Source organism: Arvicanthis niloticus, chromosome 21 (genome assembly GCF_011762505.2).
Source record: "Arvicanthis niloticus isolate mArvNil1 chromosome 21, mArvNil1.pat.X, whole genome shotgun sequence".
In the NCBI taxonomy this organism is placed as follows: Eukaryota; Metazoa; Chordata; class Mammalia; order Rodentia; family Muridae; genus Arvicanthis; species Arvicanthis niloticus.
The window spans coordinates 19,695,944-19,719,386 of record NC_047678.1 but is presented as its reverse complement, the minus strand read 5'-3'; the positions used below and the strand labels follow the sequence as shown (position 1 = coordinate 19,719,386).

The window sequence follows — 23,443 nt, the reverse complement described above, 5'->3', positions numbered from 1 at the left end:
AGGCAGCAAAGTCCCAAAGGATGTCCTGTGTCTCCTGTTGGGCATCCGCCTCAGTGAGTGTCCATTGCACTCACAACCAAACGCTTTCTTTGTAATAGCAAACCTCTCATGTGCATCTTCCACACTCTGTGCAAATGCACCGAGCCGGGTTGGAAGGAGGTGTGGGTCTGGTGAACACGAAAGGCAAAGGGATAATGAATGCAGTTCATCCACTCCCCGGGGAGTTTGGCAGTCTAACCGGAACCTGTTCCTGCAGTGCTGGACACTGCCGGGAAGGTACAGCACTCTACAAGGACAGAGCACTGATAGGTAACATCTCCATCTGTGTATCCTCACGTTGCTGGATACAGCTCTGAATCCTCAACACATAGTCTCATGTTAGCTTCTGTTGAGCTGGGCCAATCAAGAGAGAAGTGTCTCGAGGAACAGGTTCCATAGTAAATAACTGAAGAAATACTGGGTTAAATTCTGTTCGCCAGCCCTTGTCTGTAGGACTTCTCAGAAACTTTTATAAGATTTGAATGCAGGTGACTATTCAAAGGTATGGGAAGGAGCAGCTTTGTGATTGATATCCCAGGATTCCTTGAGGACAAGAAAGTCAAGAGCAGACAAGGAAGATTCATGTATTCTGATCCCCCAGGAACATACCCAATATTGTAAAACCTTACTCTGACAAATAAGTTTTTAAGAGGTTTATTCTTAATTTAAAATGAAATGTATGTATGCGGTACACAAGGCCATCCCTTGGAGCTGGAGTTATATGAATGTGAGGAGCCTGTTGTAGGTGCTGTGACCTGAATTAGTGTTCTCTGCTTGAGCAGTAAGTGCTCTAACTGGGGAGCCGTCTCTCCAGCCCCTTGCAGCAAGTAATTTTATCCAGGGGAGAGGAGGAAGAGAAGGGAAGAGGGAGAGGGTTCGAGAAAAAGAACATAGTCATTCTTTGATTGTTCATGGGCTGTGGAGGGTAAAATTACTCCAAACCAAGCCTGTTCTCTTGACTCTGCCTCACCATCCGGCCACTGCTATGATCTCCTGTATAGGCGCCTACAATATGTGCCATCCGCAAGGTGTGTCACTGTCTGAATTTATGGAGCCATGCTCCTCTTGGTCTGATTGTTCTGTCTGGGATACACGAAAGCTGAAGGCTCACAGATTTCCAAGCACCTCAAGGCTGGCTTCCCCTTTCTTTTTCCATTCATGGGTCGCTTGCCCTCTCTGGGTGCACCAAGAGAGAGCAAAGGACTATGGGTGAAGGCTCCTGGAAGCTCTCAGTCCAGGAATGGCACTGACCGACTCCGCTGCTGAGAGGGTTTTGAAAATGATGCTGAGGATGAGGGATACAGAAGGATCCTGAAGCTCAGTTTGGCTGTGCTGGAGGCTGGATCCAGATGGCTTAAGTAACAAATAGCTTAAAAAGAGAGAAGAGCAAGGCTCTAAGGACCAGCTGGGTTCCGGACTCAGGGTCAGGTCCACCCTGGTGCTGACCTGGTTTGTGAAGGGCCTAGAACAGCGGTTTTAGGTGATGCTTATTGTTGGGTCCATATGAAGAGTAATGCTTAACTCACCCCCAAAGACAACTGCACCCCTTCTGTTGACATATATGCCAGACAACAGGATCCCAGGATGCCCTCAAGGCCGCACAGGGCTGACCCCGCCCCTTTTCCACCTGGACCCGCCCCTGGTGGCGGAGACTTCCGGATTTCCCTGCCTGCCAGAACTCCACCCCTCTGGCCTTAGTCCCAGACTCTGCAGTCCCGGACTGGTAGAACCCGAGCTCAGAGCTCGGAGAGGCTGGCGGAGCACGGGCTGCGCGGCTGCGGAGTCCTCGTGCCTTGAGGACAGATGTGCGCAGGCACAGGGGTTGCTCCAACCTGAGCTGGGGTAAAGCTTCTGGAGAGGACAAGACGGCCACAGCGAGATGCAGCCGGAGAAGCCGGAGGAGCCCTGCGCCCGGAGCGCGCCCCGCGGTCCCGACGTCCCGGAGAGAGGCCAGCGCTCGCGGGACCCCGAACCGCGCCTGTCGGGCCAGCTACTGCCCGAGCTCTACAGCTTCGTGGCGCGCGTCCTCTTCTACCTGGCACCGGTCTACCTGGCGGGCTACCTGGGGCTCAGCATCACCTGGCTGCTGCTTGGAGCCCTGCTCTGGATGTGGTGGCGCCGGAACCGCCGCGGGAAGCTGGGGCGCCTGGAGGCTGCCTTCGAATTCCTGGAGCACGAGCGCGAGTTCATCAGCCGCGAGCTACGGGGCCAGCATTTGCCGGCCTGGGTGAGCCGGGCCGGGCGCGGGGCTGTGGGCTTCCGAGGGGAAACTGGGGCGCACTCCCGGGTCTTCACGTAAGGGCCCGGCTTCAGAGAAGAGTCCGGGGCGGGACACACCTAGGATTAAAACTGGGCGTCCAGGATTCCGCGAAGTTGCTCGCGTAGGAAACCGGGCGCTTCTTCCATCCGCCTGTTGATTTAAGAACTAGCGAAGGGCGTGACACGTATATGGGCACCTACAGCAGTGACAGGAGCACAGGACTCTGGTTGCCTTCAGCCGAGGGTTAGCAGGAATGCCCCCGCAGAGCTAGCCGGGATATTGCGTGGACCACCGTCCCCTCCTTTCTTATGCCATGGGCATGAACAGGCCGGGTGCACACTCGCAGTCCAGGGCTAAACCCGCTTCCTGGTGGCGACTGGTCTGGCTATGGTTTCTCAAATGCATCTGGTCCTGAGAACCCCACCTGGTTCACTTAAAAACAAATTCTGTTCCCCCAGTTTAGCTCCTTGGGTGGGGGTGGGGGGCCACAAGAACGCTGGGCGGTCCTTATGATTGGATGTTTCACAAACTTTGACCAAAGGAGTCCATTTCAGAGGGTTAGTGTGTGACAGACCTGCCCCCTTTGGAGCTGGAGGCCTCTGCTTCCCTGAGTATCCTGCACCTCAGACTTCCAGGGGAGATATGCAAAGGGACCCCCCAGACTCCTCATTTCCACCAGCTTGCTTGTTTTGCATGTGGCCTGAACTCCAAAACGCAGCTGAATCTTAGAGCATCACACCTGGCTGTTAATCTCCTTTGGAAATTAAGTCTTGCCAGAGGGTAGTTTAAGGCCATTGCAACAAAGGACCACAGATGTGGTGGCTTGGACAACAGAAACTTAGTGTTTTGTAGTCGTAGGTGTTGAGTATACATGTATTTGACTTGAGGGGGCCAAACGCTTGCGGATAAGAGTCCACGCTGTGGAACTTTAGTGGGTATGTTTCTTGAGTAGAAACTATGGGAACAGGTCTGATCCAGCTGGCCATGGAACACAGAGGAGGTGGTTGGTATCTCTTAGGGATGCCAGCCTCGGGTGGGAGATGGATGCATGACTGGTAACTGTCATGGAGGTCCTGGGGAAATCAGAAGCAGGAACTTGCTGAGATTCTAATCAGGGAGCAGAGGTTTACAGTGGACACCTTACTGATTTTCACAGCAGGTTGTCCATAGACCACAGTCATCTGCCCTCCAGAGGGTCTTACCTCAGCCTAGGTTTTCCAGACTCCTAGCTGCTGTGGTTGGCTGACTCTGAGGACCAGATCCTAGGTAAGCTTTGGGATTAAGGTGATAATGCTAGACCAGGCTCTGTTGACCTTGAGAGGCTTGTGAACACACCCTAGAGGAATGGACTGGGCACTCTGAGGAGTAGTGTGTGCTTGGCCTGTCTCACATGGTCAGGGTTGAGGGCCAGGGCTGAGAAGAAGCAAGAACTGAAGAGACCTGCAGATTCTGAAGGCTTGAAGCCCTTGTAAGGTGCTGGTGCAAGATTTTGAAAGACGCCACACTGCCAGGCAGTGGTGGCACATGCCTTTAATCCCAGCACTTGGGAGGCAGAGGCAGTCGAATTTCTGAGTTCGAGGCCAGCCTGGTCCACAGAGTGAGTTCCAGGACAGCCAGGGCTACACAGAGAAACACTATCTCAAAAAACAAAAAACCAAACAAACAAAATAATGAAAGACACCACAGAGAGGGGGAAGGAATGAGAGCACAGAGAACCCACCTGAGGAAGTTATCTGAACCTGGCAGTAGTGGGCACAGCAGGAGATGAGGAGCAGCTGGAGACGGATTGTAACTGCCTATGGCCTCTAGAGTGAGGGCCGAGCCTAGTGGTCTTCTAGGGTACTTCCTGGTGTAGAGAGCTGAGTGACAATTAACATGCCTGGGCTTCCTGAGAAACAAATCTAAAGAGGTTACTTTCCCATGACCACCTGGGAAGGATACACAGCTTGATGCAAATGTGGCCTTTTGACCAGCCTCATGCAGGACAAGGTAGGAAAGCTGGGGCCCCTGTGGTTGAGGGCTCTGCTCACTTCCTTTTTTTTACCTCAGAGTAGGAGCACATACTACTGACAAACACGAGCAGTGAGGGAGCCCTGGCTGCAGTGTGGAGGTTAGCATGCAAGGGAGAGAGCGCGTGACACGGTTGGCTTAACCCCTGAAGCTCCGCTTCCATGTGCTGGCTGTAATGCGTCGAATATTTGAAAACCCCAAGTTCAGAGTGAGACATGCCTGTAAGAGTCTGAGCATTCTAGAAACAGGAGCAAGAGGACCAGGAGAGTTCAAGGCCAGCTTTAACTACACAACAAATTTGAGGCCATACTAGGACATATGAGACCCTATCTCAACAAAACAACCAAACTAAGGCACTTGTTCAGAGCCAGTCACCAGTGGGTGTTCAGTAAAAGTTGTTGCTTTTTGATCCTCAGTTTTCTAAGCCTCCTTGAGGACATTTTCCCAATGTTAAACTAATGAACAAGTGTCCTAGTAGTGTACGTATCTTTCTGGAGCTGGTTGACCACGGAGAGTGGAGCAGATGGGAGGGGTGTACAGAGAATCTTTGGTAAACCTCATTCTGCCTGGCTCTTGCTGGGCTTGCTCTGTGGTTTCTGGGATGCTGACTTCAGTACTGTAGTGAGTAGTCACCTACTGGCCTTCAGAGCTGGGCCTTCTTGCTCTGACCTCAAGACGGTTCATCGGGTCAGCATCTGTTGCTTCCCTGCCCCAGCCACCTCCTTAGCATAGGTATGGGCCTTTACAGGTCTGCCTATTTCCAGAGCATCCAGTGAGCCATTCGTTGATAGTAATAATACCTCATTTATCAGGTGTTTACTTTGGCTCTGCCTTGGTAAAGAGTGAAGACTGGTGGCTGCCTTCCTTGGCTCCTGGTCTGATGGCGTGTGTGAGGGATGAGAGCCGGTTGGTAGGCAAATATCCCGAGGCAGGGTAGAGGGTGGAAAGAACTGTGGGAAACATTGGCAGTCTGTCTGCCTGTGGTTCTGAGTCTAGCCCAGCTTGTTACTGCCAGCTGATAGCAATCAACTGGCAACCTTGTTAGGGACAGTTAACCCTTGGGGAACTTCGGGAGGGTGGTGCTGATGGGAAGAGGGAGAAGGTGTAGACCCGAGCATCTCTGGGCATTCACCAGGGTATACCAGCTTCAGGGCTTCTGAACCTCTGTGAAAATAATGAACTTGTAAGGGAAGAGAACCAACCCCAAGTCAGATTTTCTTTGCTTTCACACCCCACCCACCCCCTGCCCAAAACCTATTCCCTAACCTTTCTTACCCTTAACATGGCTGGGGATGCCAACACAAGAGCCAGGGAGGTGATCCACCCACTTAAAATGATAGCTGTGTAGAGGAAGCAGCAGCAGTTTCCCTGCTAGCTATTCTGGCAGACACCGAGGGCCTGAGTGCCGCTTTTTCTGGGTCTGACCATCAGCCATTCTTACTGGGGGAGGACACAGAAGCCCTCCTAGAACCCACCACTCCTGTTCTCTCCTCACTGATGGTTCTGTTAATTAGATCAAGTTAATGTAGTGAGCCTGGGCATGCTCAAATGAGTTCACAAAGCTTGATGCTGGAGTCAGTGCCAGTTGATGGCCATGTGGGACCAGGGAGAACTTCTTATCTTGAAGTGATCACAGCTCCAAGAGTCATACAAGTCAGTTTAGAGTTGAGTCTAACCTCAGGAGAAGAGGAGGTTAGGCTAAGTCATGTCCTCTGTGTTTCAGTCCCATGTCTTGGTGATGTTTCACAGACTTACAGTGTCCTAGGCCAGGATTGGGCAATAACTATGACTGAGTGTAGGTGTCCTTTTCCTCCAAGCCCAGCTCAGGGATTCTAGGCATCCGTGTGTTCATCCTCTGCTCAGTCACCAAACATTTATCGAGGGCTTGCAGCATGTGAGGCACAGTTCTGCAGGATGAGCCACAGACATGAGTGTCCCATGGTCTCTGCCTCTGAGGAAACATAGAACAGTGTGGGCACAAATACATACGTGTACATATACATATGCATGAGAACAGTCTTTCTAAGATGTGTCAGAGGTCCAAGATGTTGCTCAGTTTCTGGGTGGGATCTAAAGCAGGCAGCAGCCCAGGAAACCTTCCTAGAAGCAGAGGTACTATGGCATGAAGTTGAGGACTCTGGTAAGGATGGGAGACTTGACCCAAAACTTTCCACAGGTTTGGAAGTGATACAGATTCTAGAACAATATCTCACAAAATTCAAATTCACCCGAGATTGCCTGTAGCTTCATTTAGAGGTTCTGATTCATGCTTAGACAGAAGTGTCTGGGGCAACCTGTCTTGCAAGCAAAGACCTGAGTGACCAGGAGATCACATGGTAGGTGCAGATGAGTGTTGTGGGTGGAAACAACCCCTGCCCTCCTGTGTTGCAGGCCCCTTCCCACTGGACAGAAAGGAATGGAAACCAATTGCTAGCTTCCTCTTGTTGAGCACCTCAGAAGCAAGCAGAGGGTGGCACTTCTGTGGGAATGTTCCTGGTGACTTAGGGAGGTATGAGCTTCCTCATGAAGAATTGTGAGGGTCACAACATGAGGATCACAATCTAGATGTATTGGTTGGCGAACAGGGGTTGGGGACTCTAGCCTGCTTTTCTGTGACAGTTTTAATAACTTTGACAAATACTTTAATGAAACAGTTTCTAGAGGAAAGTGATTGATTTAGCTCACTACGTGAGATCCACAAAATTCAGGCTAAAGGTTAGGGAGTCCATTTTGTGAGCATGACATTGATTATGCACGTGGAGAGGAAGGGGCGGGACAAGACACACCCTTCCACGCACACCTCCAGTAATCTGCGTCCTCCAGCCTGGTCCCACTTCCTCATGTTCATCTCCCAGCCATGTCGTTGAGCTGACTCTGCCAGGGACTAATCAGTTCGTGAAGTCAGAGCCCTGATGATCCAGTCACTTCCTCAAAGCCCCGCCTCTGAAGGCAGCCACACTGGAGACTAAGCCTTTGCAGGGACCCCTCATATCTGAACTCTCTCTAGCATCTTCCTTCTTTCAGCTGAGCCCCAGGGCTTCCTAATCTCTGGGAGCGTAGAGTTTCAATACAGGGCTGCTCACAGGTACTGGAAGCAAGACTTCCTTTTTCTTCTCCTCCTTGATCAATAAATACCAATGCAGGATTAAAGATATGTCTGGCTGTCCTGTCCTGCACCCCAATGTGACCTGTTAAAGGGACAAAGCAACATTTTCTGACACACCCTGTGCTCCTACACACTATGTGAGACTTGACTCTATCTCTAGTCTCACAGGGACCCAGGTCTCACACATTCTGCAGCAAGACAGAACCATGCCTACCCTATACCTGTGTGTCATGTGTCCTTGAAACCAAGGAACATCTCTGGATCGTTTAAAAAATCCATGATCCGCACCTGTCCCTTTGCACATGTTTACCTTTAATTAAAAAAATTCCCCTTCAAAATTTTAATTTTTTTTCAAAATGTCAAGGTTAGAATACATTGTGGCCTTTGCATATATGTATATCATTATACTTTAATCTCATGATCTCTCTCCCCTCTGCTCCCCCCACCCCCCTTGGTGCCCTGTTCCTCTCTCATTGGTTCCCTTATCTCCCCTGGTTCCACTTTCTTTACATCATGTGTATCCTATTATCCTTTCTTCCCCCTCCCTGACCAACTCCCTTAATAACACCCCCCACACAAATCCCCTGGTTTCATGACCATATATGCAAATACATACGTGTACATATGCCCTATGTGTAATTTTAAATCTAGATCACACAGGTGAAGGAAGCTGTGGTTCTTGTCTGATTCTGACTTGTTTCACTTAACGCAATGCTTTCACTATTTTCCTGCAAAGGCCTTGATTTTATCTTTATGGCTGTGCATACACATTTGGACCAATTTTTCTCTATTTGTTCTTCTTGCTAATTTCATTTCCCAGCTGTTGTGAACAGTGCAGCAATAAACAGATATACAAAGGGGTCCTGCGGTCTGCCAACTTGTGGTGTAGGCCAGAGAGAGGTACAGGTGCTTCACATCACTAGGAATCAACACACACACACACACACACACACACACACACACACGCACTGGTTTACATTGTAGCTGCGTTTCTTATCTATGAATGTAAATATATTCTTCTTGTATGGAAGGTGGAAGGTACAAAAGACAAGACTTAGAGAACACACAGGTCCTCCACACATGGTTCTACTTGAGTACGCTTCTGTGCACGGACCATACGTGAAAGTTAAAAACTAAATGACCTCAGAACCTTTCCTTATTTTTTAATATTCGCTTAAAAGAAGATTCACTTGTATTTTATGGGCATGATTGTTTGCTTGCATGTATGCATGCACACGCATGGTATGCGTGCTTGATGATGCCCTTAGAGACCATAGAACGTGCGAGATCCCCTGGAACTACAGTTGCAGTACTTGTGAGTCACCATGTGGGTTCTCGGCCAGCGCAGCCAGTGAACTGCAAAGCCACCTCTCCAGCATCATTGTTGTTTGTATAGTCTTAGCCTGTTAAGACTAAACATTCTCTAAGAACACTGGTAACAGCTATGCTTTCTATGATATGAATATACTGTCAGTTACTTGGCCATTTCTTTACTACTGACAGTGTATTTTCATATTTCTCCCCATATGGCCAGCTAAGGTTCCTGGGTCTGCCTGGAGTTTCTCCCTCTGATCTATCAGGGTGAGTCTCCTATATCTTATCCCCAGGGCAGCTCCCTGGGCTCGGGCTCCCTCAGAGCACTTCCTCCCACTTGTGTTCCCGAGCTGATCTGTACCCTCCAGTGTGCGTCTGACTTTCCTCCAGCCTGAATGCTCTCCAAGGCAAGGTGGCTGCTTCATTTCTGTCCTCTCTGCTCCTGGCTCCCGGCTCAGCATGCAGCAGCTCTCAGTTAAAAACCTGCCTGGCTGGAGAGATGGCTCAGCAGTTAAGAGCACTGGCTGTTCTTCCACAATACCTGGATTCAATTCCCAGCACCCACATACCAGCTCGCAGCCGTCTGTAACTCCAGTTTCAGGGGCTCAGACTCTTTCAGCTTCCAAAGGCACCAGACACACACATGATGCGTAGACACTTTCATGTAAAACTCTTACACACAAAATTTAAAAATCTAGAGACACAATAGTAAACAAAAAATAGCCCTCTGCCGACTCTCTTTATCCGCCAGTTAGAATCCTGCTCCGTCCCGTTTCTCTCATGGGGGAAAAAAAAAAAAAAAAAAAAAAAAACCATAAAACCCTTCTGAGCTAATGGTACTAAAACTGCTGTATAGATCTTAGTAATTTTTCTCAGTTACCCAGTGTAGCCTATCAAAGCTTGTGATCATTTTAAATACATGTTTTTAATTTGTCATTTTGAGAATTTCATACGTACGAACAATGTATTTTCTCATAGCTCCCCCCAACTTTAACTCCTCCCAGACCAACTGTCCCCAACATGCACCCCTCCCAACTTGATGTTTTTTTTTTAATTTGAAGATTTTATACATCATTGTACTGCACTTTGCATTTTTCCCATCCCTTTTCTTCCCTCCTCAACTTCTCCCATGTCTCCCTCCACCCCACACCTCCTCTTGAATTCATAACTTTTTTGTCTATATTTATTTTTGTTATATATGCATACTCTAGGAGTCTAATTAATATTGCTCTTATTTGCATGTGTTTCAGGCTAACCCCTTAGGATTGGGATATCATCCTTTAAAAAAGGAATAACACAAAACTGGCTCTCTCTTCCTTGGCAACCACTGACTGCCTCTAAAGTTGGGGCCTTGTGAACTTTTCCTGCATCCATGTTTGCTTGTCGATTGGTATAGTCTTTGTGGGTCTCATGCAGACAGTCACATTGCTGAGAGGCCTGGGAACATCTCCGTCCTGTCCAGGAGAAACTGTCATGAAGCAGTCCTTGTCCCTCTGCTCTTTCTGGCCCACCTTTTACAGTGTTCCCTGAACCTTGGGTGTGAGGTTGTGTTACAGATGTCCCATGATTATCCCATGGGCACCCCATGGTCACCTCTCCTCTACATTACTGGCTGTGGGTCTCGCTTGTAGTCTCTGTCTGGTGCAAAAGAAAGTTCTTTGAGATGTGAGTGCCATGGAATCCAGTTAGTGCCGCCTATATGTGCCTGGTTGTAGGACCATCCACTGGTAAAGCATGACCTTACCCCTGAAGAGGACCAACTGCCTACTCCAGCAGCTTTCAGCTACCTCAGCTAGGGGTGGGATTTGTGACCACTTCCCCATCCATGCTGTAGCTTTGACTGGCTTGATCTTGCACAGGTCTTGTTCAGGCAACCACAGGGCTCTACCTTCATGAGAGCAAAGGTTCTGTCAGGTCCCAAAGACCCTGTTTTGCAGCATTTATCTCCAATTGCTGACTCCTGTGATCTTTTTGTCCCTTCTTCTGTGATGTTCTCTGACCTTGGGGACATGGATGACCCACTTAAGGTTAGCGCTCCCCTTGTTCTCGGCACTTGGACCAGTTGTGAGTCTCTGCATTAACTGCTCTCCACCGCAAGAAGTTTCTCTGATGAGGGTTGAGAGTCTTGCTAATCTATGGGTAGAAAGGTAAATATGCAGAAGCTGGTTTGACACTAGGTCCACTTAAAGCTTACAAACATTTAAAGAGTCTTTTGTCCAGGCCATTGTCCACTCACTGGCTTCAGTGGCTATTATTTTTGGGCCTTTATTAGTCTGATAAGCAAGAAGATAATTATTTTAACCTCTAGGTATTGTCACGCCTGTCTAGCTCATTGACCTTTCTGGCAGCTTACACTATCACTGAGGTCTCCAGAATACCTGCTCTGGGGCTGCGGGAAGGTGGCTCAGTGGGTAGTGCTTCCTATGTAAGCATGAGAACCTAAACTCAGATCCACAGCACCCACATAAAAGCTGAGTGTGGCCACATGTATGTCTGTTACCCCAGTGCCAGGGGATGGAGCAGGTAGACCTCTGAAGTTCACTGGGTAGCCAGCCTAGTCAAATGGTGAGCCTCATGTTAAGTGACTTTGCTTCAGAAAATAAGGTGGGGGCTGGAGAGACCCCAGTTTGGTGACCAGTATCCACACGGCAGCTCACAACCATCTGCAACTCTAGCTGCAAGGGACTCAGTGCCTCGTGTCTGACCTCCATTGGTGCCTGCATGCACACTTTGTACATATGTGCTTTCAGGCACACACACACACACATGCACAGGCACATAAATTAAATGCTATAAAATAAAAAGGTTTTAAAAGGTGGAGAAGGTACCCAGTATTGATCTCTGGTCCCCACACATATGCACTTACACCCGCATGCACACACACATACATACATACATACATACATACATACATAACGTATACATCACATCTGAGAAAACCTACTTTGTGGACAGTTCTGAGTCTTTATCCTTAGCAGGCTGCTGGGCATCAATCAGGTCATTGATGGCCACCATCGGAGTTCCAGCTGATCTTTCTGCTCAGTTCCAGCTGGTTTAGACCAGTTTGCTAGCTGGGTGTGTTATTAAGGGCCTGTGGATTACAGGATAGCGCCAAACAGGTTGGCAGAGCAATTATTTTCCTATGAGCACGTTTAGCAGGGTAATTTAAAGCAGAAAGGGGTCAATTTAAAAGTAGTTGTCAGCCAGGTGTGTCACACGCCTGTAGTCTCCAGACTCAAGAGGCTGAGAAGGGAGGGCCACAGGTTTGAGACCAGCCCAGATTATTTAATAAAATCTGTCTCAAAATGAAAAGTAAAAATGGGAGTTTTCATGGCTAAATATTTGTCTCCTGATAACAAAAAGGAGGCAGGCAGGGGCTGTGCTTCCTCATGAGAAAAGTGAGGGAAATGGAGGGACTGCTTTCCTAGAAAATCCTCTGGATCAGCCCCTGTTGTGTGGTCTCCAGTCCCAATCAGGGCAGCATGAGGACCAGTGACTAGCCTTTGCAAGATGTTTCTGCATAGTTCCAAAATGTGTGGGTCTTGTCTCATCTGACCATGAGATAGGGGCAGCAACATCTGTTTGAGCCAGCAAGTATTTGCGCGCACACTTGAGTGTTTGTGTGTGTGTGCGTGTGCGTGTGCATGTGTATGTGTGCATACACTACATTGAATGAATGCATTTTGAAACAGGGAAGATGTATGAGGCAGGCGTGTGTGTGTGTGCGCGTGCGCGCGCGTGCATGTGCCTAAACCTATTTATACTGTTTCATAAGAGGAGTTATCAACCCTTTGATAAGGAGGAAGCAGAATCCACCTAAAGACAGGAAGACCCTTTAAGTGATGCCTTAGCCAGCATCCTGCTTCCTCCTTAGAGGGTCCAGTGGCCCAAACCTCCATAGCAACTCAGATACTGAAACCAGACCCCGCAAGATGGCACTTTATAGTCACTCTGGGCTCTGTTTCCTCGCTGCTTTGGAATCACTGTCCCCAAAGGCTGTATTAAATAGGTTTCAGACATCTTCACCTAAAGATGGATACAGTGTCTAAGGTGAACTCTGCTTTGGCTGAAGACCAGGCCAGAGCCCACTCCTCTAAGTCTTTGGCTACACTTTCCATTGCAGAGGCAGGTCTGGTCGGGCAAGCAAAGTCACAGTATTACTATCCAGAGTTTGCCTTCCAGCTCTTTCCAGAAGGGCCCTTGTAAAGGAAAAGCTAAGGCCCAGAGGGCAAGCACTTAGTGACAGCAGTGTCACCCAGGAGAGCTGACATCCAAGCAGTAGCTTTGGAGCCATGGCCAGAGGCAGCAGAGGAACTGCCTCCTCCTGGATCTGAGAAGACTCCCCCAACACCCCTAATCACACACCTCCATGTTCTTTCCCGCCCACCACCAAGATCCAGAACCATGGCTGGGGCATGCTTGGTAAAGCTGTGGTGGCCAGCCTTCTGGAATCAGAACCCCTGAGGGCCTAAGAGAAAGGCCCCAGCTTAAGGAACATCCCAGGAAGTTTCCTGGTTTGGTTTTCTATAAACGTCTGAGAACCACTTCCAGAATGATCCCAGAGACTCCTCTTTCTGGAGCACTGGAATGGAAGCTCTGTGGCTGAGGGCCTCTGTCCCGTGTTGAGCCATCATATCTATCTTTCTTTGCTGCCTTCTCTGCTCCTCAGAAACTTGGGAACTTTACATGACAATAACAGAAAGACAATACATGTTATCATTTCTCTGTGGTTTCATAGGCACACACATTTCATACAGTCAGATAAGAATGAAAACTAAAACCCCATGAGACTGTCTCTTCTGACTACCTTGGTGCTTCGGCAAGCTCAGGGAAGATGCCAATCAAACTTGCTGTGAAAAGGCCCCAGGTGAGGGATGTTTTCCTGTTAGGTTCTGCTGTCTCTAAACACATCAAGAGTATGCTCAATGGCTCTTAAGCTTGGACTGTGGGTCCCTGCTTTCTGTTTCCATGGTGACCCAAGTACTCAGGCTGGTAGTGTTCTACATCCTGGCTAGCCTGTCTCCATCAGCTCTGTAGGTATCTTGCCATCAGCTGCCGAGGAGAGCCAACCTTATGGTGGCGGATCAGAGCTGGGTTCAAAATCTCCATCTCAGGAACCCTGATCTTCCCCACATTCCACAGTCCTGCTGACCCAGGCTTAGAGCTAGGTCCTATCTTTAGTCTAATAGGTCCTGGCAGGAGAGAGATGAGTCTGTCTCCTGGTGAAGGAACTCTAGGAAAAGCCAGAGAGCCATCAGCAGCAAGTACCACGCTAAGCATGTACATTACACACACACACATACACACACACACACACACACACAGAGTCAACTTACATGTAAAATAAAATGAACAAATCTAAAAATTAAGAAAGAAAGCATACACTGGGGGGAGGGGGGAGGGCAGAGAATGGTGTATTTAACAAATGGTTCAGGGAAGCTAGACACCACCCAGAAAAGAATGAACTTAGACCTGTATCTCACAAGATGCTCAAAAATCAACCAAAGAAACAGCAGACTTTTTAAAAACTCCAAACTCTGAACCTGTTAGAGGAAAACAATGGAATACAGTGGAAGAAGTTGTAGGTCTAGGCAAGAACTTTCTGAATGAGAAACACTCCAGCAGCACAAGAATCAACAAATGTAACCACAGGAAGTTAAAATGTTTCCACACAGCAAGAAAAAGTATCAGCAAGGAAACAACCCATGGAGTGAAACCTGTGCCAGCTGTACCCCAGACAGGATTGATACCTATCATATGTAAGGAACTGCAAAAGTTCATTAAAAACGCAAACCTGCCAGTTAATACCCAGGCTAATGAAATGAACAGAGCACTCGAGAGAAGAAACACAAAGGGGCAGTGAATATGTTCAACATCCTTAGTCATCAGGGAAATGCAAATCAAAACCATTTTGAAATTCCATCTTACCCGAGTCAGAATGGCTATGATCACAAAAACAAACAGGAAGCTCTGGCCAGCATGTAGAATATAGGCCCAATTATCTACTGCTGGCAGGAGTGTACACTTGGGTAACCTCTAGGGAAATCAGTGGGGAAACGTCCTCCAAAAATGAAGACTAGAACAACCATCTGACCCAGCTAGACCGCTCCTCGGTGGATGCCATAGACATGCTTGCACCTCCCAGTTATTGCTGTGTTATTCACAGTAGCAAATGAATGCACCCAGCCTGGACGTCCAGCCTATGACAGATGGACAGATAACAAAACAGTGGCACACACACACAATGGGATGTTACTCCGCTACTAAGAAAAATTGAATGATTAAAATTTCAGGAAAATAGGTGGGACTGGAAGGTATTAAAAGTGACCAAGCCTCAGAAAGACAAAGATCACATGATCTTTCATGAGTGGATCCTAACACTTAGTGTTCGTTTATGCAAATGAAGGTTTGTGAAAATGGCTGCAGACTATGGAACTAGACAGGAGACCGTGAGAGGTAAACAAGAGGGTTAAGAAAGGGAGAGGCATGAAAGCTACACGTGACATGAGAGTGGAAAGGAGGTGCTTGGGGGAGAGAGAGCACAGGGGAGGAGGGGCACACGGGAAGGAGGGACAGAGAAGAAACAGGGAGAAAAACAAGAACAATTTTAAAATACCATAATGAAACCTAATTGGTTTTTAAAGACTCTAAACTATCTTCCTATTTATTTTCTTATTTTTTTGTGCTTTTCTCTCTCTCTCTCTCTCTTTGTGTGTATGTGTTTGTGTGTAAAAGTGTGGAGGCAGAAGATGACTTGGGAGAGGTGGTTCTCTCCTTCTACCATGAGTTTTAGAGATTGAATTCAGATCCTTGGGCCATAGAGGCAGCAGTCTTTACCCACTGCCATCACCAGCCAGTCCCAAACTTATTTTTTTTTTTATAAGCTAATAAAAGGAAAACTTAAGAAAACCAAACTGGCCGGGCGGTGGTGGCGCACGCCTTTAATCCCAGCACTTGGGAGGCAGAGGCAGGCAGATTTCTGAGTTCGAGGCCAGCCTGGTCTACAGAGTGAGTTCCAGGACAGCCAGGGCTATACAGAGAAACCCTGTCTCGAAAAACAAAACAAACAAACAAACAAAAAAAGAAAACCAAACTGTTGAGGACAGAAGAGAGAGTCCCACAGTTAAGAGAAGTTACTGTTTATGCAGAGGTCCGGAGTTCAGCTCCCAGGATCTCTGTTGGGTGCCCACAACATGGGCCTGTAACCACAGCTCTCGTCTGGCCTCCTCAGACTCTGCACTCATGTACACAAATTCCATATGCACGCACACAAACATGATTCAAAATCTTTTAAAAAAATGTTCAAAATAGTGTAGAAAAAAGTACAACCAAGCACCTTGGCAATGAGAGAAGACTCAAATAGCTGTCATATTAGACAACATGGAGCTTAACACAAGTCTGAAGGCCATAAAGGGTGATGCAGGCTCGCACAGGGTGCCAATTAGATGTCATCATGGGCAAGTGGATTTCACAATACAAACCTGAAATCAAAGTTGCCAACTGCCATGGGGAAGTGGATGGGCTTGGAAATCCTAGTCTGTCCCTCTCTGAGAACAGCTGATCAAGCAAAAAATAAACACAAGACAGAACGTATTAGCAAGACATAATTAACAAGTCAGAAGTTAATCCTGTACCAGCCCACAGAAGAATTATCAATAGGCTCCATCTTGGCTCACACCATAAAGAAGTAATAATAAACAGTAGCAGGGAGCTATAGAAATCTTAAATCTATGCAGTTATTTCTTATTATGGTTATTCATTTTATTTTGTATGTGTTTTGTCAACATGTATATACGTACACCATATGTGTACTTGGTGCCCAGGGATGTCACTCACACACACACACACACACACACACACACACACACACACACAGAGTGAAGAAGGGCTCTGATCCTCTGGCTGTTACTGTCTGTCCCTGCTCGCTCTTCTGCAAATAAGCCCTGAGCCTTAGGTGCAGGGGTTGTTTTGTAGATGTATCTGTTGGGCCTGGATGCCACAGCTCTGCATTTTCACTGCGTGTACTTTCCTGTAATGGTCTCCATCTGTGGTAGAGAGGTTTCCTTGATGAAGGGTAAGGACTACACTTTTCTGTGGGTATAAGGGCAAATATTTAGAATGTAGTTAGGGATTGTGCTGGTTTAGTAGAGTCTCAGTTACAGGTTCTCCTTCAAGGTCCAGGACTTCACAGTCCTGGAGAGTTGGCCAGGTTTCCAGTGTCACGCATAGTGCCCTCTTGTTGAGTGAGAGCCGGCTCTGTTTAAAACGCACCATCACTTAAGCTGACGATGTTCATGGGATAACTATAAAGGTCGTGATTATCTCAGTAGACAATAGAAGGTGTTGGATATTCTAAATGCCCTTTTGTAATGAAAGCATACAGGAGATTGGGAGTGTTGTCCCATACTTGGGCTGACCCGAGAGCCTTTCCTTGAAGGCCATAACCCAGGCAGAGATGCTAGATTTTTTTCCACTGCCGCTTATCAAATGCAGGCTCTGGCTGATAAGGTAAAGTACAGAAACTATGCAGGGGCAGCAAGCAAGCAAGATAAAGATTGTTACTGGAGATGGGAGTGAGAGAAAGCTCGAATCTGTCTCTCTGCCTTTGAGGGAGAAGTGGGAGGCTCTGGAATTGAAAGCCAGCCTTAGCTTTGTAGCAATCTTGAAACTTCGTGAAGCCCTGCCTAAAAGAAATACATACATGACTAAAACCCTATAAACAACCAAGGAAAACCAAGGAACAATTAGAACTATTCATTTTCAGCAAAGTTTCTCAGACAATAAAATACTGACTTCTAAAAAAAAAAAAAAAAAAAAAAAACAACGGCAGAACCCTGTTTTAAAAACTGCAAAAAAAAAAAGTTATCTGACCAGCCTTCCTATGGGAGAACAAAAAGCTTCTGCAGTGGATTGATTTGGAATTCCCCCCCCACCCCCCAAAGCCTGTGGCAAAGGCTTGGTCTCCATTGGGGTGCAGCTGGAAGGTGACAGAGCCCATAAGGGGTGGAGCTTAGTAGAAGGAAGTTAGTACACGGTGGTGGGTGTTCTCCAACGGGGATATTGGGACAGTGGGTGTTCTCCGACGGGATACTGGGACTCAGGAGCTGAAGCAACCTTTCTTTTCTTATAATCTGATTGTCTCGGGTGTTTTATCACAGCAATGCAACACTGCTGACTAACAAGCTGCCATTAAATAAGTCTGGAAGTGAGGAAGGATCTCTCTGCCCCAGATCATTTTGAAGAAACAGTCACTGAAAGTGTGAAGAGTCAAACAAACCAATGGGGTTGAAGCTTGACTAGAGGCACACTCCCGGGCACACAGGAAGGGTGTGCGTGCCCAGCTTTGTTGTTGGTGGCTAAGACTGCCTTCGGTGAAGTGGGACAGAGACATAAAGTTACATTCTTATCTTGCTCTGTTAAAAAAAAAAAATCCAGGGAGAGTAAGTTCTAAATATAAAAGCCACAGACAAACACTTAGGATAGCCTTGGGAATTTGGCATGGGGAGAGGTTTCTTCAGAGAGACAAAGAAAGACAGTTCTCATGGGAAGGAGGCTGACAGCCTTTCCACACCAGACCCTGCTAATGTCAGGCTTCAGTCTCAGGCTCACTGGGCGAAGAGAATTGGCTCCTGTGTGCCCGCTCACCAGGCAGAAGATAGGTGCTGAGATCCCTGCTGAGGAAGGCCTCCCAGGTGTAAGCACCAAACTGGATGCCTTAGCGGTCTTGTATTCTCAGACAGAATTACTGTCCAGAGGCTTCAAACCACCTATGAGTGGTGTTTTGGTAAAGAGCAGGTTTGGTAAGCTGAGAGAGAGAGAGACAGAGAGAGAGAGAGAGAGACAGAGAGAGAGAGAGAGAGAGAGACAGAGAGAGAGACAGAGAGACAGAGAGACAGAGAGAGAGAGAGAGAGAGAGAAAGAGACCATGGCAACTTCAGGAATGTGAGTCTGATCCTTTTGTTGCTCCCACACTCTCGGGTGTGGGTCACCATAACACAAAGCGTGGGCTGTTCCTTGATATCTCAGAGCTAGCCCTGACTGAGCTCCAGAATCACTGCAGGAGCTTGTTAAAAATAAGTCAGAGGGCCCCACCCCAGTGCACTCTGATTCACTGCCGGGCGGTTTAGGAATCTACGCTTGACCAGCTCCCATGGGTGGCCATCGTTAGACCTGCCAAGCTGGGTCAGCCTCCAGGGTCCAGACGCAGAACAACTCAGCTCCCAAGGATGTAGAACCACCTGGGTAGGGAATGTGGAAGGGTTCACACCCACTGTGTGCCAGAGCAGGAATTACGGCAGGCTTAGGATGGAGAGTGAACGGTCCAGAAAAAAAAATGCAATTGTGCCAGTAAGGGCTGGGCTGAAGCTGGTCCCTCCTGGTCCCTTCATCCTGGCTCAGATGGTCTGTGCTCTGCATCCCACTTCCTTCATGGTCCTGAGCACTCTTGAGAGGCACCTTCATGCCTGCATATGTCCATCCATGTTCCTGCAGCCCTCAAGTGTTTATTAGGATATCTATGATAGGGAAGGTTGCAGCAGGGAGTCACACATTTCCAGGCTGGTAGGGAAAGGGCATGAGACCAATAGGCTGTCATAAAGTATATTGAGTTCTCCAGCGGAGAACCATCAGACACCCAAGAGGGACATCTGTTCTCTAGGGAATCCAAAAGTAAAGTGTGGGACAAATAGTGACAAACCGCAATCCCCAAAACAAGGGAGTGCCGACTGAGGGTGACTGTTTGACACCCCGGAAACCAACATGTGCAGGAAGACCTTGGTGGGCGGCTGGACTAAGAGGCCCAGAGGATATCATAGGGTTGAGGCAGGTCATTATGGAGGTGAACGTGTATCCTGGGACCCCACCAGAAGCAGGAAGAGTGGCTGGGAGCTAGAGGAAGTTAAGAGGCTATGTGACAAGGCCTGTGGGTCCTCTTTGCTGGAGGTGTGTGTGTGTGTGTGTGTGTGTGTGTGTGTGTGTGTGTGTCTGTCTGTCTGTCTGTCTGTCTGTCTGTGTCTGTCTGTCTGTCTTGGGTGGGACTCTTGAGAGTAAAGAGAGAATAGTAAGTTCTTTATGACAGCCATACACCACCCCCTAGTGGCTATTGAAAAATGGCACCCTGTTGAAGATGGCTGTCAAGGAGTGGTGACATTTCCTGATAAAATTCTGAATTTCTTTTTCTTTAGTTAAGTTTTACATTTGCTGGGGTGCTGTTGTTGTTGACATAGAATATATTGCTTACCTCCTTGAAATGAATAAATAAAAGTTTGTGAGTTTGCAAACTTGCTTATTGACCCAGGGGAGTTGGGGGTGTCCAGTGCACGTGCAAAGGACCAGTCTCCAGCATGCCTCAACTTAGCTGCACTGGAGACCAAGGGGAAAGAGGAACTTCGGGGAGTCCTCCTCAGGCCTAGAAGGTACTTCTGTGAAGTCAAAGCAGAGCTAAGAGAGCAGGCTGGCTCTGAGTTGGCAGGGCCGGGTGTGCGGTAGATGCTGAGGACACCCTTGTGACCTCTGCAGAGGCAGGAGTCCAGATACAGGCAAGGGGTGGGGACTCACTGAGCCACCTACCTTCCAGGCAGCAGGACCCAGCTAACAGACCTCTCGCTAGGGCTTGTGGCTCTTGCCTAATTCCCTCTTGGGGTTTCTCTTTTCTAGATACATTTCCCAGACGTGGAGCGTGTGGAGTGGGCCAATAAGGTAAGGCCTGGGTGGGCAGGGATGTGGGCAGGCAGGGATGTAGACGGGTAGGGCAGTTGGATTCATTGCAGGTCTGGGCATCCCCACTGCAGCCTGTTTGCACTCACCATCCGAGTCCCCAAGCACTGCTGATGGGATCACTGTGCAGACCCAAACCTTAGACTGTACTTCTCCTATAAGGGATGGACAGAGAGGCCCCTCCACTGCCCAGCTTGAGTGACAGGCTGAGCTTGAGTGACAGGTGTCCCCCATTGGTTCATTCACAAAAGAGTTTTTCTCCCCCCCTTTCCTCCATCTCCCCCCACCCCTTAAATTGGTTTTTAATTCATATCTGGACTGAGGAGAAAAGTTTAAAAAATAGAGAAAATTTATAGAGAAAAGTACAACCTTGTTTCCCTCCCCTGGAGATCATTAAGTAAAAGACCATGTTAATTAGACACAGCATCTGGATTCCATGTGGCTCCTAGCCCAGCTACAAAACTACTGCTGTGCAGCCTTGGACAATTTGCCCAACATCTCTGAGCCAGTTTCCTTATCTGTGAAATGAGAGTGATTATGATCCCTGCCCAGGCCTAGGGTGAGTATGGGTCCCTGGAGGAAGGTCACGGTCACCTAAGGGAACTCCCCCTTGTGCTGGCTAACTGCTCCCTGTTCTGCCTTCTGACCCACGTGCATCAGGAACCATGACTTTCCTGATGAGAAGCCTGAGTCCCGTGGCCCTGGCATGATCTGTGGGGGCTTCCCCACAGCCCGTACCTGTAGGTGCCTGACTCTCAGACTCTCCTGAACTCTGGGAGGAGAGCAGCACTCACTTAGGTCAGGCACTGGCTAGCTCTCCTTACGGTTGTTAAGCTAAGTTTGATATCCTCATATTCCTGGGAGGGTCGTTGCCGAGTGCATCAGGAACTGCCCCTAGCCTCCAGGAAGAGTTGAGAGGAAACGGCTCACCACTTTAGGAGTGACCTGGGTTCTGTGGTGAATGACTGGGCACCAGGCTTCTAGGACACACTCTGCAGAGCCCTTCCTGTGCATGCCAGCCAGGTCCTGGTCACTGCAGAGCCTGCTTTGACACTGAGTGCTACATGGCCCTGGAGGCAGCTGTGCATGTGACCCACATATGAGGGTGTGTGCCAGAAGCCCCGGAGAACACAGAAAGGTGGCAGGGGAGAGGCCTCTGAGGAAATGGGCAGATGAGCCTCTGCTCTCATACCTTCAGGCTCTGCTGTGACCAGAGGAAGGAGCACAGTGGGGGAGGGGCACCTTTATATTGAAGTCCAAAGCCCTCATTCTTACTGTCACTTGCCCCTGTGACCCAACGTCTTCACTTCACACCTGCTACAATAGAAAATGGCCATTACTGGTAAAAGAGAAAACAGAAATAGTCTATAGGTCAGTTAAAACATTGTACCTTGACAGTGCAGTAGCCCAGCGGGTAAGGATGCCTGGCCATCCCCATAATGTACATGGTAGGGGAGAACAGACTCTTACAGGTTGTCTGACCTCCACATGAGTACTATGTGCAAACACACACACACCACACACACATGCACACACACACGATGTTAAAGATTAAAACATTGTGGCAATATCATTTTGGAAAAATTTTATCATTGTATGGCCATGTCTGTATAACATCATTTTTTTTTTTTTTTTTTTTTTTTTTTTTTTTTGTCAACAATAAACCAAAATACCGTAGTGGTCCCATTGACTATAATGGAGATGAGAATTTCCTGCCTGGCATTTTAGCCATGTCTTTTTTAGGGTGTAGACCTATGACTACAGGTCATAGTTGACCTGTAGCATCCATTCACCTCAGTAACTTGATGGGCAGGTTCATAGTCTAGGAGCCATAGGCTGTACCACCTAGCTGGGTGTGTAGTAGGCTAGACCATCTGGGTTTATATAGGTACTCTTGATATTTGCATAAGGATTAGAGCAAGGGTACATGTGGCCCTGGTATCAGAAGGAACGTGGTCCCAAACATGGGTCTAGACCAGCTCCGTGACTCATCGTGGTGTAGCTATGGACCAAAGGCTGCCTTTGCTGGCTTCTAGAAATTAGACCCACAGGAAACAATTTGTCAGTCTCTTCTGTCACTGTTTTTTTTTCCTTAAACCCTCAGCATCTGTTACTCTGTATATCATCTGTATATACATATACTCTGTATATACATCTGTATATCAGCCGCAATGCAGAGTGAGGATTTGTTTAACTCAACTCTAATGGCTTTGTATTACTGAATTAAATGGAAGCGTGTTTCCATGGTACCCTAAAAAACGCACCTCAACCCATGCATGGCAGTGGGACCTGCCGCTGACCTTGGGTATTTGCAGAATGGATTAATGACTGGGTGGGAGGCGAGTGGGCAGGCAACATGAGGGTTGTGGACTCCACCCGTGGGGCCAGGCTGCAGAGGATCTACAGTCTGCAGCACAGGCCTGACCTCTGAGGGCTTCTGTCTCTACCTGCAGATCATCGCACAGATCTGGCCCTACCTAAGCATGATCATGGAGAACAAGATCCGGGAGAAACTGGAGCCCAAGATCCGGGAGAAGAGCACCCATCTCAGGACCTTCACCTTCACCAGGCTCTACTTTGGGCAGAAGGTTGGTACCAACTCGGTGCAGTCAACCTGGACTTGCAGGGCAATCTTTTCTCTGTCCCCTCTCCATAGTGCTCTCCAGCCCAGGCCAGTCACTTGATTATGAGGGTCCCTCGGGGCCCCAGAAAGCCACAGTCCCTGCCTGTGTTTCCTTGCTTGTCAGCCTCAGTGCACAGTCGTCTCCTCCTGTCCTCCTACCCAACTCCCTAGGTTCCATGGAAACCAGGGCCAGAGAGCAGAAAGAAGCTGAGGGAAATAGCTCCTCCCTTTCTAGAAATTGTGGAAGCATGCATGCAGGGAGCAGCCGCATACAAAGACGGACAGGTTGTAACTGCTAACCTCAGTGCCCGCTATGATCACCTCCTCTGTCTAGTGGTTTATGACAGGACCACAAAGAAGTTCAGGGTCTCCAGAG

General features: G+C 48.2%; 1 protein-coding gene across 1 annotated transcript in view; it reads left to right on the top strand.

Annotated features, from left to right (window-relative positions):
• The first annotated feature begins 1,745 nt into the window (after positions 1–1,745).
• Positions 1,746–23,443, top strand: part of Esyt3 (extended synaptotagmin 3) — a 44,957-nt gene continuing 23,259 nt past the window's right edge. The window contains exons 1-3 of the mRNA XM_034525040.1: positions 1,746–2,266; positions 20,385–20,426; positions 22,898–23,032. Coding sequence (XP_034380931.1) covers positions 1,919–2,266; positions 20,385–20,426; positions 22,898–23,032 — 525 coding nt within the window. The 5' untranslated portion in view covers positions 1,746–1,918. The remainder of the gene's footprint in view (positions 2,267–20,384; positions 20,427–22,897; positions 23,033–23,443) is intronic.